General features: G+C 43.0%; 1 protein-coding gene across 1 annotated transcript in view; it reads left to right on the top strand.

Annotated features, from left to right (window-relative positions):
- The window catches only part of LOC138489603 (indolethylamine N-methyltransferase-like), a 227327-nt gene extending 221076 nt beyond the window's left edge, over positions 1–6251 (top strand). The window contains exon 3 of the mRNA XM_069617308.1: positions 5359–6251. Coding sequence (XP_069473409.1) covers positions 5359–5797 — 439 coding nt within the window. The 3' untranslated portion in view covers positions 5798–6251. The remainder of the gene's footprint in view (positions 1–5358) is intronic.
- The last annotated feature ends 10991 nt before the right edge of the window (positions 6252–17242 follow it).

The following is a 17242-nucleotide window of genomic DNA, read 5'->3' as shown; positions in this document are numbered from 1 at the left end:
CAACCCGATAGTACCCCTGTGGGTGTGGCACAGTTTGAGAACCTCATGGGCAGAGACTCACCCTATGGTATTCTACTAACTTGCCGGCCACATACCTGATTATGACTGTACTGTCTTGCGCTGCATATCTAACCTACCTGCAACTTGCCTAATTTTGTCTTTTCAGCCTTGTGCTGCATATGTAACCTACCTGCAATCTACCTGATGATGACTGTTCAGCTCAGCGCTGCATAAGTAACCCCTGTCTTGGGCTGCACAGATGTCCCCTGCTCAGGAAAGCTGCCCATCACGAAGGCTCAGGCACCTCCACCAGCCCCTTCCCAGCACCCAGATGAACTGAGGCTGCAGCTTAAGGTGGCCACCACTTTCTTCACTCAAGTCTGTGGGGCCTTGCTAAACCTGCAGGCACCTCTGTGTAAAAGGAGATGCCATTGGGCGCTAGCGATCCCTAATTGCAAGGTCCGGCCGAGCCGGAACAGAGCAAGCCCTAACCAAAGGCCTTGAACTAAGTCCATTCACCCCTGCTTTGGCCTGCACAGATGTCCCCTGCTGAGCAGAGATGCCCAGCACAGAGGTTCAGGCACCTCCACCGGACACTTTCTATCACTTGGATGCAGTGAGGCCGCAGATTAAGATGGTCGCTGCTGTCTTCATTCATGTCTGTGGGGGCTTGCTAGCCCTGCAGCACCTCTGTGTCCCTCATTGCATGGGGAGGCAGATGCGGAAGGCGCAGCCGGCCCAACCAGAGGTATCGACCTAAGGCCAATCTGTCTTGACCTGACAGGGCATGGAGGAGCTTCTTGCCCTCCCCTTAGAATCCTTCTAGTATCCAAATCTGACTCCATTCTCAATGGATTCTATGCAGCCATCGATTCGGCAGGTGAGATTGTCTATTGACGCCAAATCCCCAACCGCATGTTATTCTTCTCCCCCACTTTCCTTCCACCATATGACCCTCCCCCACCCTCCTCATGTCCGCAAAAATATGGGGATCCTCAACAGCCATGCCAATACTCCCGCTGCTGATCGGCAAAGCGCACATTGCGCTCTGCACCTCTTTTTATTCTAACGGGTCTGAAGTGGTTGTAATGCGGATATGCGACTGCGACATCCATTAACACCGTCTAATCAATGCTACCATCAACACACATAACTGATGTAGCCCCCACTTTCACTGGGCATGACTTTGCCAGTATGCCCACCCCTGCCTCGCCTTACCGTATGTTTCCCATATTTCACACCTTAGGGATGAGGCACCCACCAATGCTTGTTTTTCCCTTGTTCGCTTGCAGCTACCATGCATGCAATGGAGCCCGCCTGAGCACACAGCTATTGATTGATTGACTCCTCATCGGATCTCTGCTAGCGTCTGCAACCAGAGTTACGACCCCCTGGTACACATGTGTTTCACTTTATTCTCACCGTCAACTGTATTAACCTCTGCATTTACACAACTGTCCCACTCTATGCTTTCTTTGTACACCGGATGCATGAGGTGAGGCTTTCCAGACTGTGCATTTATACATGTTTTCTCCTACTGCTGTAACTTTCTACTTAGTCCTACATCATGTGGACCTTACTATCGTACTTATACTGTAACTAGCGCCTAGATACCTCTGGGTTTTGTGCGCCGAAATAAAAGTAAAATTAAGTAAACAAATACCTGCAACTTACATCATTTTGACTTTTAAGCCTTGTGTTCCTTATGCAACCTGCCTGCAACTTACCTAATTTTGACTTTTCAGCCTTGTGCTGCATATGTAACCTACCTGCAACTTACCTAGTTTTGAGTTTCAGGATTGTGCTGTATTTACAACCTAGCTGCAATCTACCTAATTATGTCTTTTCTGCCCTGTACTGCATATATAACTTACCTATAACATCTGATTTACATTTTGTAATACCATATCCACTTGAACTAGCGCTTAGATGCTTCAGGGCTTTATGCGTGCTATAAATGCAAAAAATAAATAAAACAAAAAATAAATAAGTATGGGGACAATGGAGAACATCTCAGGAGAACACGGTATGCCAACCTTCCACCCACACCCTATACACCTCCCTGGATTATGAACCACAACTCGATGTCCCACACATATCTAAGGCTGAACACCTAACAACTACCGAGACGAGTAAGAGTAGGGATTACCTAAGGGAGACCTACTTACCAAGTACTGGGATGAGGAGAAGGTGCGGAACAAAGAAGAGCACCAATAAGAATTTGAGAATAATGATCATACTAGTTGTCTTTGCAGGATGGACTTACACTGTGGTCAAGCTTCCCATGAGCAGCCGTGAGCGAGAAAGCAGTTTGGCATGGTAGCAAGAAGGGGATGCTAACCGGGACACTGGTGAGAAGGCTCAGAAGCCACTGCACTGTCTGCCGTTGGTGAACCGACAGGCAAGTTGGTGAAGCAGAGGCGCACACCCATAGAAAAGTTGGACTGATAGAGACGCACCGCCTCCAAGGGACCATAGACTGTGGAGCCGGGACAGTACCCCAAGAAGCAAAGGAAGCCACAAGGCCAGTGAAGGAAGAGGCCGAGGCTGACCGAGCACGTCAGCAGAGACCCTTAAAGTACAGAGAGAGTCGGGAAGACTCAGAAGAAGTTAGCAGAGCAAGAACCACAGAGCCAGGGCAAGAAGGGAACCCCTGGGGGTAAGAAGAACTTTAAATGTCTAACGTGAGAAATATGGGTCTTGGACCTGCATCCACAAGAGGGGAGGAGTATAAGTCATCTTTTTCGTGACAGAATCTAACATGAGAGCAAACAAGGCCTGACAGAGCAAAGATGTAGAGAAATATGGGTCTGGGAGCCGCACTGACCAGAAAGAAGAAGTATAAGTCGTCTTCTTCATGGAAGTAGCTGGCAGGAGAGTAAACCACATCTGCCAGATCCAAGCAGTAGAGAAATATGTACTCGGACCCACACCTACAGGAGAAGAGAGCATAAGCCACCTTTCTTGTGGCTGTACTTAGCAGGAGAAGGAGAATGAACCAAGTCTGCAGAAGTCTAGAGACAAGGAACTCTGGGTTTGGGACCCTCACTGTGAACTGTAACCTGATCAACGTCCAGAAAAAGGGAGCCATTCTTCTGAACCAAGAAGGTCGACTTTGTCTTTAGTTTATTTTTCGATTTAAGGGACAGAAGAATGGTTTTTGAAACAGGACGGTGGACTATTGATTTATACTGACATTCAGAGCCCTAAGAGTTTTGAGTTGAGGCAGGGAAACCCCTCTTAGAATTATGGAAAGTGTGGTTTCTCCTTCTTTTAATTTGATAAATAAAAGTCTATAGCTAAAAGCATGCCACCTGTGTGCTGGTCTCCGCCTTCTGCACCCTTTCACTCCAAGATATAGTTTTAAATGTACATCCAATATAATGCCACCAGGCCTTGGGAATACACAGTTATATATTATTTGATTTGTTGGTGCACACCGTTAAAGGCAGCCCATGGCTGTTGGAATTAATGTAATTCCAATAGGCTGTTTAAGAAAATGTACATGTTATGCTGCGGTTGCTATGTTGCCAAATGTGATTTCAGCTTATGGTGTGTCGCGAGACAGGGCCCCGCGAAAGTACACATGTGTGAACTATACTTTTTTAGCATGAAACATTTGAAAGTGAGGCCTAGTTAGAAGACCTCACTTTCTGGATGAGAAACCTAACATCACTTTGCATAGCAAATATCTACACATCTCAGGCTAAAGATGGCCCTAAGAAACTAATGGGTGTTTCTGTCAACAGCACTAAAAGCATGTGGTGGCATGAAAAGAACCGTGTTTCTCCCTGTGCCGGTGAGGAGATTCAGAATGACCTGTTTCCTGATATTGAGATTAGTGGGATGATCAGACTTTGTTTGAAGATATGTACAGTTAATTACTCTAGGGTGATAAACCTGAAACTAGGTCTCAGTACACTTAAGATGCCTAATGCTTTTTATAAAATCAGGAATTATTCCTGCTAAATCACTATCAGCTTAATTTTCTAAGAGGCATAGGAACTGTTAGGAATAGGCTGTTGGCTCCTGCTTCTGCAGTGTGGCTCTACCCGAGGGATTCAGAAGATTCTCTGAAAGATGAGATGTTAGGCACTGGGAGCTGGGACGTACCCTGGATTCCTGTGCCTAATACAATATTACACGTTCGATATATTTTGGTCTCTGCCAGGCACGCATGCTCCGTGAGGATTAGCAGTGGTGACGGACATGAAAAAACCTGACTGCCAAGATTGCAAAGGATTCCTGGATATTCTACCTGCTCTTAGCACACACCAAAAAGCTAAGGACATCCACATAAAATCCCCACTCTCTGTAGGCATCAAAATGCTGATACAGGCAGCAAAACATGTGGATTCCCGGGAAGGAGGAGGAGTACCCGTGGAGAGTTCCATTCTTTCAGAATGGCACAGAAGAGGGAAGCCCCTTGGAAAGAACATTTACACAGGTTTTCTCACATTCACAGCATTTTGCATTCTTTAAAATTAGGTTATAAGAGAGGAACTAGAAATTGAAGTAAGATCCAGGGGTTATAAGAGGTGTTACATGAAATGAGAGCTTTTGAGAAACGATTGTGTTGTTCACTTCTAGTATTTAATGTGTGGTCAATATTTTTTCTTTTGGTCTTTATGGAATGTGAGTTAACTGAAGTGCAAAACCAGTAGTATAGAATGCTTGCAGTGGTTTTTTTGTTAACATTATTTTAAGAGATAAGTCCACATCACAGGTTTACATGTACCATAAAAAAGTGGCATTTTAAATACTTCCTATTGATAAAATATATATAGTACTGCAGGCGGTAAACATCGGGTATTTATCAAACACACCACTTTCAGGTGCTCATTATGGTCAATATCCCATCTGACACCAACATGTAGTTAGGTGGTATTTTTAAAATATGAGGTATTTGAGTTATCGCTGGTTTTTACCCATACTAGACTACATGTAACAAAAGCTAGACATGCATGCACCCTAAGTCACACTGTCCTCGATCACAAATTTTGTGTCAATCACCGGGTTCCTGGAAAAGGCAAAATTAGCATGGGCCGCTTGATCAAGAAATCTGGAAAATACTTCTGTTTTTTTGTCCCCAAAGATTTCGAATGGTGTCAGGTCATCTCTGGGGTCCCAATGCAGGTACTATGGGCACATGATGACGTGATATCAAATGGAAGGTTTTAAAATCCATGCAATCAATAAATTAAATGTATATAACGATTACTGATCGGACATATATTCGCCAACACTTTGTTGTAGAACAGGTGTGCATCTAACTGCAAGTAAATTCACATGTTATAATCTGTAACTTTTAGGCATAAGTGAATTCACCCAATTTTATTTTTACACTTGTATTTATAGTGAAAAGTGGAGTGAGAAAGAAGACACATTGAGGTGCACCATCAAAGAAGTGATCGTCTGTGAACCCAGTGACACCCACCCTGTGGCTCCAAAGATACCAGTGCAGGCTGACTGCCTTATCGCACCATTTTCCTTGGAAGTTCTGTCCATAGACCAAGACGCCTTCCGAGAGGCAATAAAAAGTCTGTCGCCATTGATAAGAGTCGGTGGTTGCCTTATACTAATCATACTCCTGGAGTGCACATTTGGCATGCTTGGAAATTTCAAATTCCCATTCTTAAGCCTCAGAGAGGAGTTTTTGCGCCAGGTTTTGATCGACTCCTGCTACGACATTAAGGAATTCCATGTTACTCCTAGAATCAATGAATCTTCATACAGTTCAATTGATTTTTCTAGTATTGCATTCATTGTTGCACAGAAAGTCAACGAGGTGCAATAGTCTAACAGCCTGGTAACACTGAAGAGAAAATAGCAAAGAATAACTACAGATTTCAGCATGCTCTCTGTTAAAATTAGGGCAAACTTTTGCTTTGTTGTAATTTGCTTACTGACACTTGGTTAATTTTAAGCTTACAGTTTCAATTACTTTTCATAGCATCAAAATGTCTTTCATTTTATCTAAATTAACACATTTGAGCAGTACTTTTGTAATAAAGCTCTCTGCAAAGTCCTCAGCTTTCAGATCATTGCATGTATGGATTCCATGGAGATTTTCATAATGACTTGTTTGTATAGGTTTTTGCTAAAGTTTAAGACCTTTCATGTTTAGAGCTTTCAGACCACATTCATAGACACTATCTTGATCTCTGTGTCTGTTCACAATAACCGTCAGGAACTCGCATGTTAAAGCTGATCAAATAAAGTGTTCCCTTTGTTGTCAACAGGAAAGGAAATTGTGTCCCAAGTTTTTGTTGTTCATTTTAATGATTTCAAAAAATGCTAAAATATGACAAATGTATTGGTTACCTTGTTAGTGTTCCATCAAGTAGCATATGACAGCCTTGCTTATTTGACTGGAAAGCCCACTCATGTTACTATAACTGGAGCACTTTGCAGGTCTGGTGAACCATTTGAGGACTAGCCCACATAGAGCACCTTCTCTGTTGGTTGACTGGAAGTTGATCTAAGAATGTTCAACCACTCAGTGTGGTTATATAATAATATTATAGTAACAATAGCAATAATAACCTTTTATATTATTATTACTATTGTATTTATTGAGCGTGGACCTTTGTTCAGGAAGTAACAGAGTGCTTTACAATTTTAGGGAGAAAGGAACAGTAAGGGAAGCAGGCATACATGGAAGCTGGGAACTAACGAGGGGTGTGGGGGACACACAATTTGGCAGCAAGTGATCTACAAGCAACCAGGGCAGGGATTAGGGAGGAGCAGATCACTCACTCTTAGGGTAGGTGGCGAGTGACGGAAGTGTGGACCTAGGTGTTAGGGAGGGAGCATCATTGAAGAGGAGGGTCTTGAGCACGTTTCTGAAGTGTAGAAGTGACGGGGAGTCTGGTGTTGACTTGAGGAGACTCCAGCGTCTGGGGACATATAGCAAAACCAAAAACCAATACTTCCAGGGTTTGGGGGCATAGACCAAAACTAAAACCAATACTTGGTTTAACAAAGATATTATTTCTTCCAGGAAGCAGAAATATGCCTGCAAGCGTCCATGAAGATAGAAATCCCTGTACCGATACAAAGGCATATTATGTAGATGCTGTTAAGGATTACAAAACGGCTATCTTAAGCAGGTAAATTATGCTCAGCAAATCTGTGTCGAACTCGAGGTAAATATTTGCTATCCTACATGAGTTAGAAGGTAAATCCTGCTAAAAGTATAGCGCTAATATAAATCAAGACTGCTGCCAATCTATATAGCGTAAATTTACTCAGAAAACCCTGCACCAATAAAGTGCAATTAAAGCACGGAGCTTGCTGCTGGAAAAGTCCCTAGTAGCAGTGGCTGCACCTAAGCCTGTCCAAGACATGCCTGATCTAAAATCCCTTTTCTTCTTCTTTAGGAAAGTGACCCTGCCAGAGGTTGTTGATATAATACAAAATATGAAACCTACCTTATGCCAGGGTGATGCTTACCCATCCCAGCTCTTGAAAAGCTTCCTAAACCCTTTATTACCATGGATAACTAAAATGATCAACACATCTTTCCTAGAATCTAAAGTTCCCGATCTCCTCAAAGAAGCGAGGATTATTGAAAATCATAAACTATTGTGTAGCAGAAAATCAGGATTCTGAATGAAACATGGTGCAGAATCTGCATTACTGTATTTAAAATCCAACATTGGCAACATGATTGATAAAGGCCATGTTGCTTATTGATAAAGGCCATGTTGCCTTGTTAATGCTCCTAGATCTATCCGCTGCCTTTGATATTGTTGACCATGCCTTCCTGGTGGATATATTGAGAAATCTAGGTAGATGTTCTGCCGAAGCTGCTGCGTGGATTGAGTTTTTCTTAGGTCCACGACATCCAAGGGTATCAAAGGATGACATCCATGCAACTCTGACAACTCTCAGAAGTGGAGTTCCCCAGGGCTCTTATCTATCTCCCCCTTTATATAATATTTATACTAAGATACTTTGCGACTTGCTGGATGAGCTAAATGTGTCATATACAAATGATACTGATGACACACAGCTCTTATTCCAACTATCTGGTACATATCTTCAAGATTCTCATGAAATCAACAGCATTTACTCAGCCAATCAGTTGTTGATGTCTCAGACCTCTCTTGCCCTGAAGGATGGGAACATTTAGTTGCATATTCTAGGCTCAGCATACATACTGGAGAAGCTGGACCCTTCTTATAGAAATGTTTGCATTGCTGGATGTTCAGTTCATGTTGCCCAGCATGTTAAGTATCTCTGCTTCTATCTGGACTCTCATCTTTCTTTTAAGTGTGTTCCTACATGATCAAACTTCACTGGCAAACTTGCCCATACCTGTCAGAGAAGGATGGGGCACTCATACCACCAGCAACCATCAATGCAAGATTGGACCCTGATGGGTACGTCTCACGCTAATATCAAGAAACTTCAGATTATCCAGAATGGGGCAGTACGAGCAGTATGTGGCCTAAGAAAACAAGACCATGTTGCTGAAGTAGGTCGCACATTTCATTGGTTACCGGTTCAGCAGAGATTACAGCATAAGGCTCTGTCCACTGCATACAAATGTCGTTTTGGAAATGCTCCTCCATATCGTTCCAATCGTATCAAGAATGCCCCACAGAGGCGTACTCTAAGGTCCAGCAATGATTTCCTTCTTGCACAACCACGCTTTGCTTTTAGCAAATATGATCGCTCTTGCTTTGATGCCTGGGCAACTTCTTTGTGGAACTCCCTTCCGATTCATTTGAAGAATAGTACGAGTCTGAAACACTTCAAAAAAGGGTCTTAAAACCTATCTGTTTGATAAAGATACTGGCTAAGGCTGCCCCTTTTTGATTTCCTGTACTGCTATATTATTCTTTGTGATGTTTGTCTGTTTGGTATGTGTGCACTCTGTGGCCTGAGGGCATGTCACACTTTATAAATAATAAACTAAACTAAACTAGAGTTTGATGTAGTAGACATCATGCTACTTGGAAACAACGCTTTTCATGTACCTCCATGCTTGGAATCACCGAGTGGAATGGAAATCACTCCAGTCAGTGTTGTTAGGCAAGATAAATATCGTTGATAAGAGTTCTTTTAGCTAAGAAAGCCAGAAATGGTTCAGAGTAGCTCTGATTAAATAGGACTAGTTAACTGATATTGGGCCTCATCAGAAGTTTGGCGGTATCCCAGCAGTAAATCTGCTGTGACACCGCCATCACAATTAGCGTTACTGCAACCGGTACCGGTGCTATTAGCTCCGGATCCCAGGTTGTGGTAAGGTTGTTACTCCCCATTTTGTTAAGAGTCCATAGGGCTCTATGGGGCTGTATCAACGCTATTACCACCAGCGCTAATAGCTAATAGTGCTGCGGTAAATGTGTTGTAAATGGGAGGAAAGTGACAAGATTTAACTCCAGCCTAAAGCTTTGGTCAGCACAAATACAAATATTCTGACATTTATTTATTTGACACTATGGGTCTCATTCTGAGTATGGAGGTAACTATGACGCTTTTAGCGGCATGGCTACCCCCATACTGGGTACCGGGTTCCCTGAATGGGGAAATAACGGCCCATTCCGACCTTGGAGGGCCCGGTATTTACCCATTCATGGAGCCCGGACCCGGTACATCCCCCTTCTCATTTGAGCACCCATAGGGCTCAATGGGAATGGGGAGGATGCTAACAACGGGCCCGTTTTCAGCATCCTGGTCTGCTCGTGGGACCCGCTCAGGATGCCTGGTTTTGCCAGGTGTCCTTAGTGGGTCCCACGAGCAGACCTCGTAATGAGGCGGTAGGGGGTTAACGGCGCCGGAAGCTCTACCGGCACCGTTAACCCCCTACCGCCAGGGTCGTAATGAGGCCCTATGCATGCCATTGGGTATTGTGTCTATTGATTGAAGCGACTATCAGTTGGGATTCAATCTGCTTATCGTAAGCTGATCCACAAGCTACACTGGTCGACTGGTTAAGGTGGTCGAACCAGTTTATGATGTGGGGAAGGGAAGAGGGTTGACTTGGTTGTGAGATGGGACAGGGAGTGGGATGGGAAGTGGTGGTGCTTTTCTGGAGTCGGGGAGTTCAGGCTCATGGGGGAAAAGGGCCAAGAAAGTGGAGTGCAGGGGACACAGAAAGGGGGGAATGGGTAGGTGGGGGTAATGGAATACAGGGGCCCGGGTAGGAAAGGAATACATGTACCATGGGGGGTTGGAAAGTTGTGGAAAGGTGGTGCAGTTGAGTGTCCTGTGAAAAAGATGGAGAGAATGGAACTAAGCAAGACAGAACAAAAGAAAAGACGAAAGAACTAAAGAAAGGACAGTGGACATAAAGGAAGGAAAAAGGACATGGAATGAATGAACACAAAAGAAAGGAAGCGGGGAATAGGTACAAAAGCAAGAAAAGCGAAGGAAGAAAACAACCAATGAAAGGAAGAAAGAAACAAGGAAAGAAATAAAGAGAGGACGACAGGAAAAAAGCAATGAGGTAAAGAAGCTGGAATGAAGAAAGAAAAGAGTAAAGAAAGAGAGGAATACAGGAAGAAAGAAATGAGGTAAGGAAGAGAGGAAGGAAGGAAGAAAGGAAGAAAAGAGAAAGGAATGAAGGAAATAGAAAACTTTTAACATTTAAATCTGAAGATAAACGGTACATCGCATTTACCACCAGATGACAACGAGTCACCACAATACCATTAATATTAAAAAATGTCATGCAGGTAGAGAAGACCAATATATGTCGGTCCATGTTGAACAAACATTATACACATAACCATGGAAAGTATTAGTCTCGGGGTCTGATTCAGAGGTGCATGTTATAAAGGAAAACTGCTGTGTCTTAGCTAAAAGACAATTTATCATACTGCAAAGGATTCTGACCTTACCATAGAGTGGCGGTAGTAAATCAAGTCTGCCACTCCTGGAAAGCCATGATTTATGGCATGGTAACAGCCTGCCAACCACATCATGTGCTAGTGTCTTGCAGGGACTGTATTCTCAACTCTTTCTGCACCAGCCTAAAGATGCTTTTATTATCGGTACCCTGCGAACAGAGGGACCAATTCTGAGCTCATGATAAAAAGAGTGTGGGAAGCTCACATTCTCCCCTCCAATTTCCAGCCACACCATTCTGAAGTGGCTGGAAGTATTGGAAGGGAGATGTACTTTCCAGCAGCAAAAGCTGCTAAAATCACATGTTTTGGGGGGAAACATGTGCTCCAAAGGCATTGTAAGCATGTATTGAAAGACTACCACTTTTCTAATTTAAGAACGTTTTCTTAAACGTTCATTAAACTAGAAAAGTGTTTCTGCAGTCTAAGAAATGCTATGTTTATTAATGGGAAAAATGTGCAGTGGAATTTCACGGCACCTCAGAGGAGTTGTATTTTAACTCCTTTTACTGACGTGCTAAACCAGTGCTGCTGGGAGGAGCATCCCCTGCATTCCTCATGGTTGCTATGGCTGTATTCAAGCCGTAAATCAGGCTCATGCAAATGCTGTAAGTGATTTCAATCCGGCACTTCACCTAAGTCAATGCCTAGCGTGTAATGCACAACTGAAATCCTTATTTATTTTGTGTCTAAAAGTTCTTTTATTCTGAACGATATACCACTCATATCACGCCCCTCTCCTGGAACCCTCACCCCCCACCACCCCCCAGTCACACTGAACCAGTAATCAGGCTGGTTTGCAAAGTTAAAATATTTATTTATGTACTCACAATATAATCACACTATATTTAATGGGTATACAATAATCACCAATGGGGTGATGTAACACTAAGCAATCTCTTTAATCACAAGGAGTAATAGTGAGCAAAACAATTCCACACTGAAATAATACTTTTGTGTGTGTTCAGATCAAATAGCAGTATGGTTACTATTTCACCCTGAACACCCCTCAACCCCCAACAGGCAATGTAAAGAGAGAGGAGGTGAGAGAGCAGGTATTCAGGAATGCAGAATTCAAACAAAATGCCAATCCCAATTTCCCCCCAGCAACACACGAGAGAAAGAGAATTGATTGGCATGCTGTGAAAATGGTTTTAATGTTATCTTGAGAATGGACTGGGTAAAACACTAAATATGGTTTAAATTGCTGAAATTGTTTAAATTCTTATGGGAGCCACTTTAGATAGTTGCAAACATTAGCAATGATTTAATACTAAGAAGCAATGTGAAATCTTAAAATTGAGGTCGGGTGCAATCAAAAGCTGTTTTACACGTGTCAGAAACTTCCTAAAACAAAATTTGTGGCAAACTTTTCTGTGCGCTGTAATCACAATTGCGGGAGAACTGTATGAATTTGGAATGCGGTATTTGATTCTATGGAAATCTGAGGATATTAGCTACAATCAGAAGTTGAAATTTTGTTTCTAGAATAAAAATTGAGAAAGTTATGGACGTTTTAGTGGAGGTCGTTTTTCTGAGATAGGTGCAAGAATGGGAAAACAGGGATGCACTTTTAAAAGACAAACAGGATTTTTTTACACTAGGGGATGACTATGAAGAAGCAAATACCACGCGAAGCACAGCCACTGGATCAGAGTGACCGCCTGCCATGGAGTTTGCCTTCTTCAGATGAAATATATCAGCACAAAGATATTTTTAACAATACAAGTACAGAAGGAAGATAGCAGGGATGAGATAGAGAGTTCAGGCAATTCAAAAACATTTCTAACAATGCAGGTTCTAAAGACAAGATAGGATGGATTTAGATAGGGATTGGACTAAGCCAGGTACATATGCTAGTGACACAGTTCTATTCTATAGATACTCACTATATATGTTTTGAACGGAACCGTCAGGAATTCTGGTCCGTCAGGGATTCTGCTCAGGGATTCTGCTCAGGGATTCTGCTGGGCATACTGGACTGGACTGGGTCTGTTCAGAGCACGGCTCAGGACTGGATCGGGTCTGCAATGGCTCTGGTTACAGCACAGCACAATGGAATTGGATCTCTTGGTTCTGGTAATAATTTCTTTAGCTGGAAAGCCGTTACAGCACAGCCCAGCTGTATCTTGTGTTCCCCTTAGGTTTCTGGGGTGGGTTCTGGAATCTTAAGGCCTAGCTGAAAATGGTTCAGCTATGCAATGAGCCATTCTGCTTGCCAAGTTCCTGGAGTCTGGAGCAAGGACGAGGGATGGTTCTCTAGCAGGGTGCTCTGCCAGTAATCGGATAGTGGGTGAATCTGTGTGTGTCCTTTTTCAGTCTGAGCTGTCTCTATTTATGCTTATGATAAAGGGGGTGTGTGCTGGTTTATATTAAGTGCATTAGGCAGGCGATTGGCTAGAATCTCTTCTCTACCTTGATAGGAGGAGAGAAATAGGGTGTCACCTTGATGGTGTGAGTTTATGAGTCAGAGAATCCTCCCCTTGTCTCTTGGACACAAAATCTACTTTGGTACAATTCATATTTACATGTATGCAATCTCTATAACAATAACATAAATAGATTACATATTTTGTGTAGCAGATACTCCTCCAAACCTCGTCGCTGTAGGATCTTGTGTCTGCTTTTTACAGAAATGTACCCTTTTTGTCCGGAACACAATATCCAGCTTATCAGAAAATTTGTACAAATGTGCACATTGAATAGGGGCATAAGTGTATGAAGTTTCATGCTTTTGGCATAAATACATTTGGTTTAAAACCATATTTTCCGCTGTTACTTCCCAGAACATCTCACAGAGTTCTGGTGCCTCTTAAAACGTGCCGCCAAAAATTAGATTCACAAATCTGTTGTTTACATATTTTTCACAATTTTACACAGTAATTTATCAGTCTTTTAAAAATGTGCTTTTGGCCTTTGTTAAGCAACAAATTGTAGTTTGTCTCCGCCTCCTTCTTCTCCTGGCAGCTCAGAAGCAGTCTCCTCCCAGTTCCTTCTGGGCCCGGCCATGTATGACTCTTCACACTTCGCATTTCCTTTCAGCCACAGGATGTCCATTGTCCCCTTCCCCGGCAGCCACATATTCTCCTCCCCTAATTTAATCATCACAGGGGTGTGATTACACCCCTGTGTAACTTGTAATTTCAAAACAAGCAGCTAGAACACTTATTGCAGATTCTAAACCATGGGATTAAACAGTTACAACCTAGGTTACTCTCAATAACAGGTCACTTAGTTTTCAGACATTAGATTTCAGTTGTACAAGTTTAAATTCTATCATGCAAGCTACTGACAGCTGTCATACAGGCGGCCACAGGTACTGCACCCAGATTTTGACAGATTACACAGGCAGGCACATTTTTGTTGTGAATGTTTTAATGACAAATTCAGCTTTTCAGGACATTGTATGTTCATAATGATTTCTTGAACTAACTGAATTGTAGCACCCGCAAGAACATTGGATGTTTGAGTGTGTTTTGTACCGGCATTCTGCAGTTTCAGCAACCAAGAAAGATTTAAAAGCAAGATTTTGGATTTCTTTCAGCAAAACACTGCTTTTCCCTCTATGCTCCATTTTCACTTGTTGTGAAGCCCAGTACCATGTTTCAGGAGTGAGATCTCCGTTCCACCACTGACAACATGCATGGTAGATTTGGCAGCCATCTTTTCATGTTACAAAGCGTGATTGTCATAGGTTTTGGCGCGCACAGGGGTTTTGCGGTCCTTTTGATAGTTCTGGCACCATCAGAACACAGTGATGCCGCAGGGCAGAGCATAAGAGGGTTAATACATCCCACAAAGCTGAGGCATTCATGTCCCTGCACCACATTTTTTCCCTGTCAGAATGTGATGCATTTAAGAAATGTGTTGTTCCGGCTTGGAACAACACATTTCTATGTTTACAAGTACATGTGAATCAAGCCCAGAAAAGCATCTGCACTTGTCCACATGTCTACTCCTGTGCAGTTGTTATATGTCTGGCTTTCAATTATATATACTTTTTAAGCCTAAAAAAATATATTATTTTAGCTTCACTTGCACCATATTCAATTGAAGACTACAAGTCCCACTATGCTATTTGGTATGTCCTTACACAATACTGTATGTATTTTAAATATATAAATACAACAGATAAAACATTGTGTGCAACATTGACATTTGTCCTGTCATGTTGTAATTGGGCTTTATTTGGGCTGGTTGCCATGCCTAGTTGGGCTATCAGTGGCTTTGTATTCGCATCAGCTTAGCTGTGCACTTGGCTTCGGAGGAGGGGCACATCATGTGTTGTCCGGTTATGGCAGACAGGCAAAAGTGCACTCCTCCCTGGGTTAGCCTGTGGGGAGACACTTAAGGGCTGCGTGAAGGCTTTTTTGTTTTCTTTTCCTGGTGCTGGTGGCGTTAATGGAATCTTTTTTTTCCTTCTCTGCAGTAGGAAGTGTTGTGTCTGCTTTTTACTCTGTTGCAGAAGATGTTTCTAGCAAAAGCACACTTTTTAAAGGGAATGGATGTGTCGTCGGACATCAGCCATTTCTTGAAGTTTTAAAAATAGTGCTTTTGCTAGAAACGGTCAATGCAGCAGGGGAACGCGCACAGACACTGCAGCGCCTGTTTTACTGCACAGTGATGACGTGCTGCTTGCCACCAATTCCCGTGTGAAGCTACATACCCACCTTCTGTGGATAGTCCTTGAGTAATCCTGCAGACACTAGAAACCTGCTCCTTGTGTGAAGCCAGATAGTCCCACTCAACCATTTTTGCTCCCTCTTTGCCTCACACTCTCTTATCCTCTTCAAGCACGTTCTCCTCTTCTCACACCCCATCACAATCTCCACATGCCCCTTTCGTCAATCTCTACCTACATCTATGGCCCTCCTCTTCTCCCTGCCATTCATTCCAAATAAAAGAACCTGTTGCCTAAGGACTCAATGTGAAAAACACAAAGGAGACTAATGTGACTAAGGTGCCCATGTGCAAAATTCGCAATAGAGTGAAATTCATTCTTTATTTATACCAGAAAAAAACAATTTTGAAAGACTGTTGTGGGACCGCTCAGAGCGGTCTTGCTAAATCTAACTGTCACACCCACGTCGCGCATGAGTGCGCGCAAGGATTGCCGGCCGCGGCCGGGATGGACAGGGGAAGACGGAAGTTGGTAGTGAGGTAAGTGTTTGCCTGTTTGTGTGTATGTTGTGGGGTAGTGTGGAGGGGCTGGGGAGAAGCTGTGTGTGTGTGTGATTGTCTATATTTATACGCGTGGGAGGGTTCAGTACGGAGTGTTAGGGCGGGGAGGGGATATGGGATTAAAGGGGAGTTTCCAGGGGTGAAAACACCCCTGATTTCAGAGGTGAGGGTGGGGGAGAAATATTTCTTGAAAATTAAAGGCTGCACCAAATCGGCCAGAAAAAAAACTGTCTTTTTTGTGCGCTGTCTTTAATGTCGAAAATATCACATGTAACCCAAAATTCAAAACAAGTGACTCACATGATAGGAAAGGTGTCTCGAAAAACACAAAAACAATAAGCAAATGACTGAACGCGGCACAGCAAGACTTCCTGGGTTTAAACACAAAGGTTAATCTCCAAACACAGGAAAGGAGAGCTATTAGGACACTTTGATTTCTTGAATTAGGAGACATTTATTTTAAAAATAGAATAATGTTAAAAAGAGGGGATTAGAGAGGAAGCCTAATGAACACACATAAACAGTAAAAAAAAGACAAGCCGGGATTAAGAACATGCACAAATATCTCTAACTTCGAAAATCCAACTCCACAACACTACTCAATTCTCCTACATTCCCCCAAATCACACTTCACAACACTCCCTCAACACCACCAATTTGTGAGTCTGTCCTGCCCACTCCTTACTCAACAGCCAAAGAAAACCCACAAAGGAAGGCGGAGGAAGCCAGCTGAGCCCTTTAAAGGCCCTCACACCTGTTTTAGAATGTCCTCTGATTTGCTGGTTGCTCTCCCCTCTCATGTCTTGTGTCTTGCACTTGAATTTATGGGCCTTAAACTTCAGCTTCAAACCTGCTGGAGCTCAACATCCTTGGGAAGTCCTTTGTAGGTACCACCAGAAATAGCTAATCTATCCCACAGGGTACATTTTCCAAGTGCTGCTTCAGCACCTGTGTGGTGGAAACATTATTTGCATGCTCACATCTGCTGACCAGGACTGTCTGCAGGTCTTATTCTGGATTCTAAAATGAAACGGTTCCTTGTAGTAGACCAGGACTGAGAAATGCAGGTGTAGATTCTTTTTCATGTTGACCACCATATCTTCCTGCAATGTTTCCACTTAGCCTGCTGGTTTTCAATCACCCAATTCCTGATGCATTTGGTCTACAATTATCATTTGTACCCGGCGAGGGTCAACCAGAAT

The sequence above is a fragment of the Ambystoma mexicanum genome, chromosome 9 (assembly GCF_040938575.1).
Source record: "Ambystoma mexicanum isolate Mex_15411 chromosome 9, UKY_AmexF1_1, whole genome shotgun sequence".
NCBI classification, from domain to species: Eukaryota; Metazoa; Chordata; class Amphibia; order Caudata; family Ambystomatidae; genus Ambystoma; species Ambystoma mexicanum.
Note: the sequence above shows the minus strand (reverse complement) of the source record. Positions and strands in the feature narration are given on the sequence as shown.